Raw genomic sequence first — 15,738 nt, 5'->3', positions numbered from 1 at the left:
TGCGGAGTGATCTCACGCTCGGGAGTGAGATGGAGCGTGGGGAGTGGAAGGGTCTGGGCAGTGGAGGTAATGTAAGGCTGACATTAAATATTAAAGCCCGCGCACAGTTGACACCTAGTGTAAGGTGATCTGTGATGCTTTAGCTGCCAGCACGGGCGCTGTGATTACATCTTCAAACACTACTGGAGGGTCTGTGGGTAAAAGCTGCCTGGATGTAAGAATGTGTATGTAAAGATCTGTTTGTGGGGATGATAGCGTGCACACTTTTCATCAGCCTGTCTCAGGAGTAGGATCAGGTGTACCTGGATGTGCATCTCGTGGGTTTTCTCTGTATGTGACTGACTGTCACAGAGGCAGCCAGCCCACCCACTTGAAACTTTCCCTGAGGTATACAGCCAGCAGATGATGGGCTGAGATGAGATGGTACTAGGTGGTCTCAGGCTGCAGTTGTTTTTCCTCCTCTTTCCAGTCTCAGTGTGAGCCCTGTCTCTATTCTTGGTTCTCTGTGTAGGTGTTGAAGTGCTGAATCAGACTCGGCGTGATGGAGGAGGAGGAGGAGGACAGATGTGCCGCTGACAGTCCGTGAAAGGCGCTACCCCGAGTCGACAGCCAGCAACCTGCTGAACGCTGACCGCTCGCGCACGTCAACAAAACCAGGCGGAAGCCTTTTACCCTGCGATGGTGTGTCAGAACAGTGGGCCTGTGTATAACCTAATGCTTTTTTCACGCTTGCGATCCATGTGGACTGAACTTAATCCACACAGCTGTTTTGCGTCAAGGATATTTAGTGACTTTATGGGGACATCTAGTGACGAAAACTTGGTAATGTTACACAGAAACAGAAACCATGTAATGGTCTTTGTGTAACTATTTTTATATAGTTTGAAGCTATTGCACAAAGATTTTTTTAAATAGATGTCTAAATTTATCTGCTCTCTTTTTATGATCATACAGGAAGCAAAACTGTATAAACCAAACATAAGCCATAACTCAGCAAGTTCAGTCCAGCATTGTGCAAAGCCAAAGCTGATTTTTTGACAAAATCCCCAAATTTCCAAATATAGATGTTGGGGAATGTGCATAAAATGACAAATGAGAAATATGAGGGAATGCTGCAGGCATAGAAACATAAAGTCTGGAGGCTTAAATATCTATCCAGATGTGATATTTACAGAAAGGGTAGAAGAAGATACTTTTAAAACATTAAGAACATTGAGAATTTTTTTTTTTTAATCTAATCATCTCATATATACTTTGAGGAACCATTATTTTGAAAGCGCATAGCAGGACCAGTTCTTGTTTGATTGGCAAGCAGACTTCAAAATACAGGCTTTGCATTATTCCTGACAACGTATAACCTCTGCTGTTTGTTTTCTTGGAATCTCCAGCAGGTACAGTCATGCACAGGCACATCTGTCTTACTCTCTGTTTTCCCTAAAATATTCATCATTATATTTAACCGTCTAGAATGGCATGGCAGAAAAATGCAAAACACTGGAAGAAAGAGCTGCAGCCGAAAGGTGTTTTTGTAATCCTTTAAATCTAGTGTTGTAAGAAGAATCCCCCTATTTATCCTATTTAATCTGCAGACATACAAATTTCTTCCGTTATAACAGCTGGTGTGAAGGTTATGCTGCTTTGAGTGTTCCTGTATTACAAGTCACACAAAGTAATAAAAAAACAGAAATATATTCACGAAAGCATCCAATCACTGTTAAACTGGCAACACATCCTCACATCAGTATCTATCTACAAGGATTTTACAAATTCAGGTCCTTCCCAAATACCAGGCTCTGAGCTGGGACCTTTTCTTTTCACAGTTTGCGTGCCCCTCGTGGTCAGACTATCTGCCACCATGGGCTGAGCTTCCACTGCCATCCTGATGATACACAGCTGTATCTCAGCACCAAACCCTCTAGTCAGTTCACTTCTCTGTCTCTCATTAAGTCCCTGGATGACATCTAAATCTGGATGTAATCCAGCTTTATCATATTGAAAAACAATACAACTGAACTCTTGTGTCAAGTCACGACTCCTGAAAGGGGCTGACCTTCACCTTAACATGGGTAAAGGTCATTAATTTTCAGGGGTTCTCAATCTGGGTGCCATCCTGGAGCCCAGGCTCTAATTCTCATCATATATCAGATCCATCTCTAGAAGTTCTTTCTACGACCTAAAGAACACCTCTAGAGTCTGACCTCATCTCTCAGAGTCCTCAGCTGAAACCCTCATCCATGCCTTCATCACCTCCTGCCTGGATTATTGCAGTGATATCCCGTTAGCTCTGCACAAGCTCAGAACTCACAGTTCTTACCTGCAACAAGTCCTGGCCTTACATCACCCCCACCTAACCTACAAACCACCACATGCTCTTTCTCTCCTGTACTTGTTCAGTCTTATCCTCCCTTCCCTACACCCCACACTGCATTCCCCAGTTAAAGGCTTACTTGCCATCCCCCTCACCAGGCCGGGGTCTTTTAAAGGACAGAGCCTTCGGTGCTGCAGCCCCCCACTCTCTGGAATGTGCTCTCCTCTAAAACACCCTGTCTTTGAAAATTTTCAAAAAGCAGTTGAAATGTTACTTATTCACAGAGGCCTTTGACCTTTGACTTTTTTGTGTAAAGGTGCTATATAAACTATTAAATGTCACTGAACCAATGACACCTCTAACAGTGGTGCGCATACCTCAACTTGACCTGATATTTGATACAAGAAACCCTGGCATGTCAGATCCCTGTTCCCCTCACCACAGGGCACATAATGTGGCTGCACTCCAGCCAAGAAAATCTGCGCTCTGCACCAGTTGTTGTGAGCTGGCTCATTGACATGGCTAATATAAGTCACTTCAAAAGAATGGGGCCATCGTTAATGACACTGGGTTCCCACTTTTGTCTGGTACGCCAAGTCAGAAAGGGATTAACTCTGCAGTAAACGTTGCCACATAAATCGTGTCCGGGTAGCATAAACTCTGATTTTCAAGAGGAGCAGACTACCCTCATGTTATCAAATTATGTTTTGTTTTGTTTTGATTTCAAATGGGCTTTTTTCTTTTCTAACATTATGTCCTTTAAGAAATCCGTGCTTCTGAGCAGTTAGGCTCGACTTTATGCTGTACCCCAAATATTTTTGGCTTGCGGACAATAACAATAAAAATAAAAGTGAAAGTGAAAAAAGAAAAACAATGGCTAACAAAATAATAATAATAATAATAATAATAATAATAATAATAATAATAATAATAAAAATAAAAACTCCAGCTTGTGTACACAATCAGTAAATTAATAACCATCATCCAATCATCAAAGGTCAGTTGGAGTACATTCACTTTCAATACTTCAGGGATCCTTTTACTTAAGTAGAAAGATTGTGTTGTTAATTATTTAAAAAGCCCCAAACTATTGTTTTTGACGCTTTGCAAATCACAGCAATCTATTTTAACTTCTGGTTACACATCCTCATTTCCGGCACCTCCTCCCCCCGTGTTGTCCTTTGTTCCTCCTTACACCGCCCACTTAAAAAATCATGAACTCCCCTACTTCAAAAAATAAAAAACAAATACAAAAACGTACAACTTTAGTAACACCGGAGGTGAAGTTAACTGCAAGTTACTGGTATCACAGTCCATTCACGCTGGTCAGTCCTGTTGGGGAGCAGGTTTGCATGTAAGATAGGCGGAACTAATCAGGAAATGTGGAGCAGTGCTATGATAAGATAACTTGGATCGCTGACATTTAGCACATATACGCGCACGTATATAATGAGTCGGTGTTAGTATTTGCCTACAGGGCTGTGGTCAATGTGAAGCCTGTGTGGCGTGAGGAGTCTTTACTTCCGCAATGATGTGCTTATTTAAAAAAAAAAAAGGCTTCGGTCTATCCTTACGAGTCTTACAGCTAACCTTTAACAGGCATTAGCTATAAAACTGAATTGAAACGTAGATATCCCAGTAGTGGGCTGTTAGCCACGCCCCCCCGTGAATGTTACGTAAGCCGCACGCATGCAGATATATTCAGACGGAAACTTCACGGTGGTCGGTGTTTTCCAGGGTTGTATCTGTGAACTTTGGTTGCTTCGTCAAGGTGAGTGTGTTCATGTTTATTGTAATTCGTGCGCTTTCAAAGCAGCCCGGACGAGTCATGGTGCTGCTGGTGTTTCTCGTTTGACCTTTCGTTTGTGAGACGTCCTTTATCTGCGCCGGTAGCTGCACGGCTAATTTTCTCCTCAGGTGTTCGAGGTAATTGTGTTGTTAGAGGGTCCGAAAATGGACACTTTGTTTTATGTATTAGCCGGGGGAGGAAACGCGTACGTTGCCTTTCTTACCAAAATAAAAGTGTAATGAGTACTTTCGATATGAGCCACAATATATTTCTAATTCATTTTCCAGGTCTGTCAGGATGGTTGTGCTTTCCAAAGACTATGGATATGTGGTGCTGACTGGCATGGCCAGTATGGTCATGGTTACACATCTGGCCATTAAAGTTGGCAAAGCCAGGAAGAAGTACAATGTGCACGTGAGTATTCAAATATGGAGCACAGTGGAGGCTACCTGTTGAAAGGTGCTGTCCTGTACGAATGAACTTGTCACGCCTTGCAGTATCCTCAGATGTACAGCAACGACCCAGAAACTGGGAACATTTTCAACTGCATCCAGCGGGCACACCAAAACACGTAAGTATAGTAAGGTAATGTAATCCATGTCAGCAGCATTATGTCATGTTCTTTCATCGACAACAAAGAAGCAGGTTGATGTTAACGTCGCTCTTGTGACCTCCTCACCAGCCTGGAATCCTACCCTGCCTTCCTCTTCTGCCTGGCTGTTGGCGGTTTTCATTCACCTGTAAGTTTATTTTCATTGTGCTGCCACGTTGTATCTGCACCATAATCATACAATTTATTTTTGTCAACTGTGTCACAACGTTTTGGCTAAAAATGTTCACAACTTGTTGCATGCAATGGGTAGCTGTTCTGTCAAGTCCTGTTGCATCTGATTGTTTGTGTGGCTGTTGCAGCGTCTGGTCAGTGGACTTGGAGTCGTGTGGATTATCAGCAGAGAGGTTTATGCACACGGCTACTCTACAGGAGGTAAGAAACCGTTCAGCAGTTCGCATCGATTTCTATTCTTCTTATATCATAAAACATGGTCAGAATGTATGTCTGTCTCTCATCTTAATTAGATCCTAAAAAAAGAATGAGGGGAGCTTTTGGAAATCTGGCTTTACTTGGGATGATGCTGGCCACACTGAACTTCGGAGGCTCTCTGCTGGGCTGGAGGGGGAGCTCACGTATGAGCCGTTTTGGTGTTTGATCCAATATGTAATGAAAATTTACGCCTGGGCCAATTCAGTCATCATCGCTATGGTGTAACTCATACACTTGCACTGTGCTCATCTTTAAGTGGTTAAGTCAGGTGTGTTAGCTGATCTGACTAGTTCTTCAAGAACTGTATGGCCTGATTTAGAATAATGCAGACTAGCACTCTACAGTCGTGCATTTATTAATGAATAAAAAGAAGTAATGATGAAGAAATTCCTTGTTTATTGTGCTGCAAAGGAACTTTACTAAAGATGGTTATTCAACTGTCCTGCATTTGTAATTAAAATCCTCCATAACTTCTATTTTCCTGTTTGTCATAAAACTGACACCTTCTCATATCAACTGTTTCATTTCTTTGCCTGAATGTGGTTAACAATGGCCTGTGTGTGGAGGGAGTGGCTCTTCTTTCTGGAGTAATGTTCAAAGTGCACCTACCTTGTCTGGACAGGCAGGAACCAACGCTGCTGAAGTCTTAAGCGAATCATAGTTGACAATAGAAACTGTCGTTCACACAGTGACACTGCATAATGCCTGAGAGCTTACCCACCTATTATTGCGTTTGCCACATACAAAGATTTGATATATTTATTTTCATTAAACAGGAAAGTCATTCTTGCATTTCATCATACATCACTGCAGGCAGTAAAGTAACCAAGTTAAAACATCAGAGCTTCGTTCCACTGTATTTGCAGTGCATTCCAACCAGTCCAGATGGAGGACCCTTAAAATGATTCCAATGCTGCTCTCAAACCTCCACTGTGTGCGAACAACAATTTCACTAAGTGAGTTTTACAATTTACAGATATCTAAGTATTTGGCTTAGCAGGGTATCTCCTCAGTAAACACTGGCAGACAAAACATTTAAAGAAAAGCAATCACTATATTCAAGATTTCCATGACTTTGTGAACATAACTGCATGTTTAACAGCTGCAACAGTAAATAATCTGCATTTGTAATTCGGGCTAAATTACAATTTGGAAAAATAAAGTGGTTTCCACTGTTGGAGACCTGGCGTGTGTTTCTCCAAAGATGTGGCTTTACAATTGTAAAATATGTTTAATTTTTTGTCAACTTTCTGCAAGACCTTAGCTTCACATGACACAGATTGGGCAATTGGATTTGAAAATGCACTTTGCTAACATTTGGTCACCCGAGGGATTGTGATTGTTTTGAGAAGCTTTCCCATGAGCCTTCATTCTGCCTTACTGGCTATTCTTACAGTTACGGAGGACTTCATGCGACCTTGATCCACATTACCTCAGATCACCCCTAGAGGGCAGTGTAACCGTTTGTGTCATATTAAAGTGCTGTGCAGGAGTCAGTCAGGGGCGCAGAGTCATCTTAATTTCCATCGGAGTGGGGAGTTCTCAGCACACTGAATGTCTCCAAAACTTTAAAAGGAATGTGGAAGAAACTTCCCGCTTAAAACATTAAGAGTCCTTGGTTAAATACGTTTTTTTTTCTTAATGGCTAACAGTAGGTTCTCAGTGCCAAAGAGAGGTTTTGCTCACATCCAAAGTGGTCTTCCTTTGGTGTTAGATTTGCTTCGGTCCTCTGAGTGATGGAAGTGACTGACAGAACAGGATCTTCTGTCAGTAGGTGTACCTGGACAGTGGCGTGTCCTCCATCAAATCATCCTAAATAAGGTGATTTTAAAAAAACATTATCAGTACTCCACAGAGCATAATTCAAAATATGCGCTCACTTGCCACTTCATTAGGTATACCTCCTGTTGGAGAAATATCTAATGACCTAATCACAGTGCAGAGACTCGGTGCATTTAGGGCAGGGGTGTCGAACTCCAGGCCTCAAGGGCCGGTGTCCTGCAGGTTTTAGATATTACCCTGGGTCAACACACCTGAATCAAATGATTAGTTCATTACCAGGCCTCTGGAGAACTTCAAGACATGTTGGGGAGGTCATTTAGCCATTTTAATCAGCTGTGTTTGATCAAGGACACATCTAAAACCTGCAGCACACCGGCCCTTGAGGCCTGGAGTTCGACACCTGTGATTTAAGAAACTGTGACTGTGGCATGGTTGTTGCCACCAGATGGGGTGGGCTGACCTTCAGAAACGGCTTATTTACTGAAAATTTCCCACACACGCATCTCTATAGTTCACAGAGAATGGTCCAAAAAGGAAAAAAAATCCAGTTAGTGGCAGTTCACTGGGTGATATCTTGTTGATGTCAGAGGAGACTGCCCAGGCTGCTTGAGTCATACAGAAGGGCAACATTAACTGTAATAACTCTAATAAAAACTATAATAAACCACTTGTTACAACCCAGGTGTGCAGAAGAGTACCCTGTGGGTTAAGACATGGAAACTGAGGCTACAATTCATACAGGTTTACCAAAGTTGGACAATAGAAAATGTGGAGACATGTTGCCTGGCCTGATAAATCTATATCTGCTGCAACATTTTGGATGGTAGGGTCAGAAATGGTCGAAAACAACACGAGGGATCCATTGTGCGTTATATCAATGTTTCAGGCTGCTGCTGGTGGCGTTATGGTGTTGGGGGTGTTTTCTTGGCACAATGTCACAGACTATCTGAATACTGTTGTTGACCATATCTATCCCTTTATGATCAGAGCATATTCATCTTCTGATGGCTGCTTCACACAACACATCATGTCACGAAGCTCAAATCCTTTCAAACTGGTATCTTGGCAATGAGTTGTCTGTACTCGGATGACCTTTACAGTCATCAGATGTCAGTCCAATCAAGCACCTTTGGGATGTGGTGAAACTGGAGATTCACATCATGGATGCACAGCTGATAAAGCTGCAGGTTTATCAGTTGTCATGACAATATGGACCAAGATCTCTGAGGCATGTTTCCAGGAATGTTTTGTTGACTCTAGACAACAAAGAATAAAAGCAGTTCTGAAGGCCACAGGGGTCCAGCCAACCACTAGCAAGGTGTAAATAATGAAGTGGCTAGTGAGGATCTAATAAAATATATGAAAATAATTTTCAGTTTCTCTTACCTAAGCTCTCGAATATTTTTAATCAGCTAAACCACATCTCAAGAGTAACCCCTGATCAAGAAATAAGCTAGCGGCCAAGTCACGTTCCAATATGTCATCTCTGCTTGCAGTTAATATTCTAATACCCAAGTTCATCTTGACAGTGAAGGGTGCTTAATAAAAGATGCAGTTATTTGGTATTTGACTTTCATAAAGTTTGGGGACTTCTAAGATGGAGATTGTTAAAAAAAAGTGGTGAAAATGGTAATGCAAAGGTACTAGACTGTATCTTACCATGGGCAGGTCCTGCAGACGATGGAACTCCGGGTGGTTAGTGCGCTGGCGGAACTTGAGGAAGAGGACGACAAAGACGATAGCTGTGGTGACAATAAACACTGACAGCAGACCAGCCAGCAGAGGGTCTAGAGGGGAGCTGGAACGGTGACCGGACCCCTCTACACGATAAAGAATTTGATATGATATGAAGAAAATAAAATAGGTCATGGTAAAGGCAAAACAACTCAATGGGAGAAGCTTAAGGCAACACCTCATCACACTTAGCACCTGCCAGTCACCTTACCTTCACCGCCAAATTTATTTACAGACTGGACCTCCTTGTACACCGACCCAGCAGGGGCTCCACCTGGAGATGCGGTAGCTGTGTTCAGAGATTCAGAGTGTGGCCATGTGGTGAAGGTGGGTGCTGTGGAGCTTGTGTGGTGCACTGCTGGGGCTGGCTGAGATGAAAAGGTAGAGAGGGAATGGTTGGTCAGAGGGGTTTTGCCTTCTGTAGCTGCAGGGTGCAGAGGGGTGGTGGTCTGAACAGTCGGCGCGGATGAAAGGCTCTCTGCGGCAGCTGAAAGTGGGGATGTGAGCGCAGTGCTGTATCAATTCAAAACAGTACAGATTCTTCAAACGAAATGAAATGCATTCACAACAGCCAGAGGTAACGCTGCACTGCCCTGCTGACGTTAAAGCTGCCGCGATTGTGTTTGTGCAGCATGTGTGGCTCACGCCCTGACAAAAATCTGTGCAAATTACAGAAAACCTTTGTCAGTATATCAGAACGCTGTGAATCCCAATGGCCTGCGCTTTCAAGCATCACTGCTCACACAGAGGTACTCTTGAATCAGATAAATCCACAGTCTTTTCTCCAAGAGCTTTGGACTCTGAGGTCTCAGCTTAAAGCCACAGAACTACATTAAATAAGTAGCTACTGTTTGCTTAAGAATTTAAATATATCCCAGCGATTCCAAACAGTTGCTGCAGATTTGTCACGTGCACACCATTATGTGAATCTCCTGTTCTACCACATCCCAAAGGTGCTCTACTAGACTGAGATCAGGTGTCTGTGGAGGCCTTTTTTCACAACATAGTGGGTATGCACTGCTCATAAAGAGATGGACATGGTCAGCAACAATACTCAGGTAGGCTGTGGTGTACATGGCTCATCTGGTGCTAAAGGCCCAAAGTCTGCCAAGAAATCCGATGCTTGTTTTCACCTTAAGCAGGTCAACTTGACTGTGTCTGCATGCCTAAATCCACTGAGCTGCTGCCATGTGATTGACTGATTAGCTTTAATGAGCAGTTGAACAGGTGTAACGAAATAAAGTGGCTGATGATTGTTTATGCGTAGAACAATAACTTTCTCTCGGTGTGGGTGTATTTCATTTCACCTCATGCGCATGTGCCTGCACTGACAGTTTGGTGGGGGCTGAGAATGTGCACATGGTGTGATTGACAGCCGGACTACATTCCTGCAGCAGAACGGACAGACTGTCAAAGTACTGTGCGGTGTCAACAAAATACACAAACCACAAAAATGTTTGTTTTCTAATTGGATGATAGTGAGAATATTTTCGAGTGAGAATATTTTCAGCTTTCAAAGCGAGAAGCCACACACAGCCTGCACGTTATTCTGCAGGGACGGGGCAACAACAAAGGGTCAAAAAGGGACAAGTGAGAGGGATCTGTCATATTGTTATTTCTGTGCTTCTCAAAGCGGTAACACAGCATCAGCTGAGTGGGTTATATTTATATAATCTATAAAAGGAATCTTTTAAACAAGGTTGCGACACACATTCTTATTCTCAGTGCAGTCAAGCGGGGGTCAGGTCAGGCGAGGAGTGTGTTGCACGAACATTGCTGGCAAAAGGGACTGTGCCCAAGAAGAGCCTGTGTTTGCAAACAGGCAGTGTTTAAGTGTGTGGGAAGTTTTATTTTAAGGCTCCAGTCTGGTCAATCTAAACAGACCGGACTTGAAAATTATAGATGGACAATTATAGAATTATGATATAATCACATAATCGCACGTTCCTAATTATAAAGATGCAGCTTTTTAAGACAAGTCATATGAGGCTGATTACCTGAAGGAGTTAGAGTACCGAGGTCTGCGTGCTGAGATGTAAGTGCTGCGGGGATTGCTGTGAACAAGTGGGTTTTAAGTGCTGCATCTGTCAGAGTCTCTGCACGGACTGTTCCTTCTGTCTCGCTGAGGGTTGTGGTTTCACCCGCGGATTCATCCCTGCCTGCAGGAATACGTGCATGCTCTGGGGACTCATTCCCAGGATACTCTGTCAGGTTAGAAGATGCTGAGCTTCCAGGATGATTCAGGAAGACGGCCGGTGTGAAGACATTGGGCAGAGCACTGCTTTGACCTGTAATTTGATAAAGAGAACTCCTGTTAAAGAGACTTTGACTTTAGGACCGTTTTCCAGACTAGTGATGACTTTGTCACGTTTAAATTAACATAAAGGTATTTTAATTACTCATCAAGTGAGTGTTAAAATAGCAAAATAGTGTAAAAATATAACTTTCAATTTGAAGTTCATTATCAGTCCTGTCTCTTTCCCCTCACCTCCAAACAGTGAGGCTGGATCTGCTGGAGGTCTCTTCCTGTTTAAAGGGAGTTTTTCCTTCCCACTGTCACCAAATGCTTGCTCACTGGGGTCAGCTGACTGTTGGGATTTTTCTCTCTATAATTTTAGGGTCTTTACCTTACAATCTAAGGTGACCTGAGGTGACAGTTGACTGAATTGATTTGTTTGGGTTCCTAAAAAGGAAAGGGTGAAAACTTTTTGCTTTATATTTGCTTTTGCGTGTGTTCTCGAGGTAAACGACTCTAATTTGACATTTCATCGACTAACACATTGACGTCCCCTTCAATTTCAAGTTTTAATCTACTTTAGGTGCTATTTTGCATCATGACAGATTCATTATGGCGAATTACGAGTAAGCCAAGAGAGATGAGAGGAAACTCTAAAAATAAAAAAACAAAACAAAAGGAAAGGAAAGGAAAGTTAACAAACATCGTTTAACGAAGATGAAATGCAACCAAGAACCTGCAGCAACATGATCTCCGTCATCGCCTCAATCACACCAATAAATAGTCGCGTGCGGACTCGATTACGAGCCCGACTCACATCAGCGGGATGTCAGAAGTGTTCGCATCAAACACAAAGACACACAGAGAAAGAGAGAGAGAGAGAATGGCAGCTTACCTCTTGTCCGCGTTGTGCCGGACAGCACAATCAACACGCAAAACACCAAATGAATTTCAGTTTTCATCTCAGCGGCGGCAGGCTTCCCCCTTTAGATTACACAGCAGCTCTCCTCTGTGGCTCTCTGGGGTTGTTTCCGTTACGCGATTTGACAGGGCACATCATGGGCTCTAAAAATATCCTGAGGGAGTCAGGCAGAAGAGAAGCAGGGGTGGGGCTGGATGCGGGCGGTGTTGGTGGGTGGCACCGCAAAGAAATAGATTCTAATGAGTAAAACAAGCTTCCCCGATAACCACCGCAAACTCACGCGTGGCCTCTCGTCTCGGTGTTTGTCCTTTCGGAGCCAATCATCTCTACATGGAAGTGTCCACAACGCGTCACTTTGCAGTCGCTGTTGCTCTGCTGCACCAATCACACATCAGTGTGTCAGAGGCGCAGTTGCGTGCGTCAGGAGCGCCCGTTCGAAGCGCCGTGACACCGAAGTGGACGCGCTCTTTGACAAGTTTTACTGCGCTGTTTATCACTGTGAAAACTAGTCTGCAGTATCAAACAGCTGAATGTGTGTCAGTGTCTTGCTGTGGCTCACAGCAAGGTGGTTGGCTCAGCCACCTCTCAGTTCCCACTGAGGTCAGCGTGTCGTCACGGCTGAGCGCACTGCCCACCTGTGTGCCGCACGGACAGCTGAATGACCCGCTGCGTCCTCTCTCGGCGTTGTCTTGACACACTTTAGAAGACGCCGAATTTTCCTTTAATTTTTTTCCTTAAAAAATCATTGCTTTGAGCTGTAAAGGATATCCAGACGCAACAGTAAAAGAAACCTTCACCCTGTCCCAGATGGAGCCTCCAGGCAACCCGGGAGGCACCCCGGTGGAGCTGGAGTTAACGGTGGAGAATGTGGAGTCGGTAAGTTAGGATATTAGTCAAAACTCGTGCATTTAACTGGGAAGTTTGAGTTATGGAATGGAAACAGCAGCATGTTTTCCCAGGAAGAAAAAGAACTGCAGCACATTCTGCTGATATAAATATGATTTCATACCAAATTAGTGAAACGATTTTTTTTATCATGTAAATAACTGTAGTTTGCTCATCATAGAGAGACTGGGCAAAGTGTAGCATTTGTAATATGATGCCAGTTAGAAGCACCTGCTGTACTAATAATAACTAACACATGTGCTTTGGATTAGTTGCTGTGACAACACATTTTTCAGTAAATTCAAACATTTGGCCATCCAGCATTATTAATGATTATTAGTGGTTGTTGTACATGTTGCCCTGCAAATTTAAAGCCAGTTTTATGTGCTAAAATATTCTCGGCATATCCCTTTGACTTCTTACATCGCTTACTTTGTTCTCTGCACTGGTATGTGTTTCTCCATCCAGGCTCTCTACCAGCTGTACTTTGATCCAGACATGGAGCATAAGAATGTAGCCCAGAAGTGGCTGACCCAGGCCCAGGCCTCTGCACAGGCTTGGCACTTCTGCTGGGCCCTGCTCAGCCCTGACAAGGTCTGTAGTTTTTCCCCCTCTTTACCCCCACGCTTCACTTTTCTGTAACAAACATTAGGCACCATAACTTAATACAGCCTGGTTGAATGTGAAACTAAGAGCAGCCGTGTGTGAATGTGTCGCTTTGCAGATCCCAGAGGTTCAGTTCTTCGGTGCCAGCACCCTGCACACCAAGATCTCCCGTCACTGGAGTGACCTCGCTGCAGACCAGCACGAGAGCCTGAGGACGCAACTGCTCAGCCATATCTTGCAGTTCTCTTCTGGGCCTAAAATGGTGCTGACTCGTTTGTGTGTAGCACTGGCCTCTTTGGCTCTTAACCTAATTCCCCAGGCCTGGTCTCAGCCGGTGGCGGACATGGTGAGGGCTTTCCAACCGCACAAACCTGATTCTGAAGATGGCTCTGGAGCAAAGGCCTCTCAGGACCCCCACACACATTGTCTCACTCTGCTAGAGCTTCTCACCGTGCTTCCAGAGGAGTTCCAGAGCAGCCGCTTGGCTCAAGCTCGGCGAGGCCAGCTGAGGGAGGCTCTTGCCGGAGAGTGGGCAGTGGTGTGTCCTCTGCTGCGACAGCTCATGCAGAGCCAGGACTCATCGAGTCAGGTGAAAGAGAAGGTGCTCAAATGCCTGTCTAGCTGGGTGGCGCTAGATGTGCCTTTGGGGGAAATCCAGGAACTGCTCCATGACTGCTTCACTGCGTTGTCCGACCCAGAGCTGTTTGACGCAGCTGTGGAGACGATAGTTAACGCCATCTCACAGCCCGACTGCCAAAGGTGAGAAGCACAGCTGGATGATTAGGTGATGATGAGTGACATGCAGTATATGGGTGGATGACTCCAAACATTTGTGTGCAGGTACATTAATGCTCTACTGAGCCTGATGCCTCTGGTGCTGGGCCTCTATGACCAACTGAAGACAGCAGCTCAGGATGGGGACATGGAAACCTCACATGGTATCTGTCGAATTGCAGTTGCTTTAGGGGAAACACACTCCAGGTACACAGAGTAGCACACAACTACACACACACACTCTACCCTGTACCTGGGCTCCACCATTTGTCTTTTATGTCTGAAATGTTCTTTTATTTCTTACATTTCTTTCCCTGTGACAGAGTTCTGTTGGAACAGGTGGACCACTGGCAAGAATACCTAGCTCTGGTTAACATGATTCTCTTCTGCACGGGCATCCCTGGACACTACCCAGTTAATGAGACCACAAGTTCTCTTACTCTCACCTTCTGGTACACTCTGCAGGTATGGAGAGTGAAGTATTAACGTGTTGTCCATTAGGACAAAAGATTTATACTTCCTTTTTACAAAATCAGCTTGTTATCATTTTTAGGATGACATTTTGTCATTTGAGGAGGAGAAGCAGTCTGTTTACCTGCAGGTTTACAGGCCAGTTTACTTCCAACTGGTGGACGTGCTGCTTCATAAATCCCACTATCCCTCCCAGGAAGAGTACGCCTCCTGGTCCTCTGATGACAAAGAGCAGTTTCGTATTTACAGGTGGGTCTGGTGTTAATATTTTTTCTGTTTGATTGAAATTTGGAGGCTGACTTTAATAATCTACACTGATAATCTTTCTTCAACGCCCAAGACCAACTTTACAAATAGGTTTTCCTGACTTTGTAGGGTCGACATCTCGGACACTTTGATGTACGTGTATGAAATGTTGGGGGCAGAGCTGCTCAGTAACCTCTATGAGAGGCTTGGCAGACTACTGATGGACCCCCAGCAGTCAGCAGTATGGCAGGTAATGCCCTGAATAACTCCTATTCAGCCGCTTAAAATTAAATCGTATTAACTGAATTTTCATACAATGAGCTTTTGATTTACTTGTAAAAACCACACAACCTTAAAAAAGTAAGTAAGCATTACTCAAGTGATTCAGGTGCTTCAGAAAGCCATTGAGATAAATGGCAAAGAGGTTGCATTCCTCTAAAAACATCACATACATACATATAATACATGCGTATAATAAATAAAGGCAAAAATACAGTTCAAATATTCGTACTTTATTTTTCTCCTTCTAAAGCAGCTGAGAGTGCTCATCTGAAAATTTCATTTACACAAGTGGAGGCAGCAGTTTGAGGTTTTTGTATTTTTCCCTAGATTTTGATCTATCTTGTATACAAGGACCGAGGGGCAGAAAACAGGTCACAAAGCATCGCTTAGTTCCACTTGTGATTATATAAAACCATGTGTGCAGACACTTGTTTAGTTACATTTAAAATCTAAAGGGTCTTATTCTGAAAGTTTGCAGATTTTTTGGGAGGGTCTTTTTCCTGTTGCATGCAACCCATCGGTCTTTGAAAGATGAATGACTTTGTCATGGCTTTAAAGTAGTCCAGGTGTAAGACATTAACCACCCAAACAAGAGGCAAAGTAATTGAAGTCACTCATAAAAAGAGTAAACTATTATTTTCACAGTGCAATGAACATCTAC

The 15,738-nt window shown here is 43.7% G+C and overlaps 3 protein-coding genes across 5 annotated transcripts in view; 2 read left to right on the top strand and 1 right to left on the bottom strand.

The window, feature by feature from the left end:
• The first annotated feature begins 3,872 nt into the window (after positions 1–3,872).
• On the top strand, positions 3,873–5,651 carry mgst3a (microsomal glutathione S-transferase 3a). Of its 2 annotated transcripts, none has more exons than XM_014337917.2 (6): positions 3,873–4,079; positions 4,385–4,511; positions 4,595–4,668; positions 4,780–4,837; positions 5,010–5,082; positions 5,175–5,651. In XM_014337917.2, the coding sequence occupies exons 2-6, from the start codon at positions 4,395–4,397 to the stop codon at positions 5,303–5,305; spliced, it is 453 nt and encodes a 150-aa protein (XP_014193403.1). In that variant the 5' UTR covers positions 3,873–4,079; positions 4,385–4,394; the 3' UTR covers positions 5,306–5,651. The 2 variants fall into 2 exon arrangements, with proteins under 2 accessions (XP_014193403.1, XP_042082115.1); XM_042226181.1 differs by lacking the exon at positions 3,873–4,079 and adding an exon at positions 4,114–4,234.
• A 219-nt stretch (positions 5,652–5,870) lies between these two features.
• Positions 5,871–11,922, bottom strand: si:ch73-344o19.1. The gene is made up of 5 exons (XM_005935712.3): positions 11,787–11,922; positions 10,653–10,943; positions 8,867–9,142; positions 8,581–8,741; positions 5,871–6,951 (listed from the first exon to the last, which is right to left on the bottom strand). The coding sequence occupies exons 1-5, from the start codon at positions 11,851–11,853 to the stop codon at positions 6,907–6,909; spliced, it is 840 nt and encodes a 279-aa protein (XP_005935774.1). The 5' UTR covers positions 11,854–11,922; the 3' UTR covers positions 5,871–6,906.
• A 669-nt stretch (positions 11,923–12,591) lies between these two features.
• LOC102293011 (importin-13) overlaps positions 12,592–15,738 on the top strand; it is a 19,834-nt gene continuing 16,687 nt past the window's right edge. Inside the window, exons 1-7 of one of the 2 annotated variants that reach the window (XM_042226177.1) lie at positions 12,592–12,689; positions 13,167–13,292; positions 13,423–14,063; positions 14,145–14,285; positions 14,402–14,543; positions 14,746–14,798; positions 14,925–15,045. In XM_042226177.1, coding sequence (XP_042082111.1) covers positions 12,621–12,689; positions 13,167–13,292; positions 13,423–14,063; positions 14,145–14,285; positions 14,402–14,543; positions 14,746–14,798; positions 14,925–15,045 — 1,293 coding nt within the window. In that variant the 5' untranslated portion in view covers positions 12,592–12,620. Of the gene's footprint in view, positions 12,690–13,166; positions 13,293–13,422; positions 14,064–14,144; positions 14,286–14,401; positions 14,544–14,631; positions 14,799–14,924; positions 15,046–15,738 lie in introns of both variants that reach the window. The other variant, XM_042226176.1, reaches the window with a different exon arrangement.

Source organism: Haplochromis burtoni, unplaced genomic scaffold, assembly GCF_018398535.1.
Source record: "Haplochromis burtoni strain Fernald_Lab_line unplaced genomic scaffold, NCSU_Asbu1 Contig_199, whole genome shotgun sequence".
In the NCBI taxonomy this organism is placed as follows: domain Eukaryota; kingdom Metazoa; phylum Chordata; class Actinopteri; order Cichliformes; family Cichlidae; genus Haplochromis; species Haplochromis burtoni.
This window is presented reverse-complemented; position numbering and strand designations above follow the sequence as displayed.

Excerpts from the sequence above, each read along its gene's own strand:
- mgst3a (XM_014337917.2), top strand. The coding sequence starts at position 4,395 with ATGGTTGTGCTTTCCAAAGACTATGGATATGTGGTGCTGACTGGCATG. Across the intron at positions 4,512-4,594 it reads GGAAGAAGTACAATGTGCAC|TATCCTCAGATGTACAGCAA; the intron begins GTGAGTATTCAA and ends CACGCCTTGCAG. Across the intron at positions 5,083-5,174 it reads ACACGGCTACTCTACAGGAG|ATCCTAAAAAAAGAATGAGG; the intron begins GTAAGAAACCGT and ends CATCTTAATTAG.
- si:ch73-344o19.1 (XM_005935712.3), bottom strand. The coding sequence starts at position 11,853 with ATGAAAACTGAAATTCATTTGGTGTTTTGCGTGTTGATTGTGCTGTCC. Across the intron at positions 10,944-11,786 it reads CGGCACAACGCGGACAAGAG|GTCAAAGCAGTGCTCTGCCC; the intron begins GTAAGCTGCCAT and ends ATCAAATTACAG. Across the intron at positions 6,952-8,580 it reads GTCTGCAGGACCTGCCCATG|GATGATTTGATGGAGGACAC; the intron begins GTAAGATACAGT and ends CACCTTATTTAG.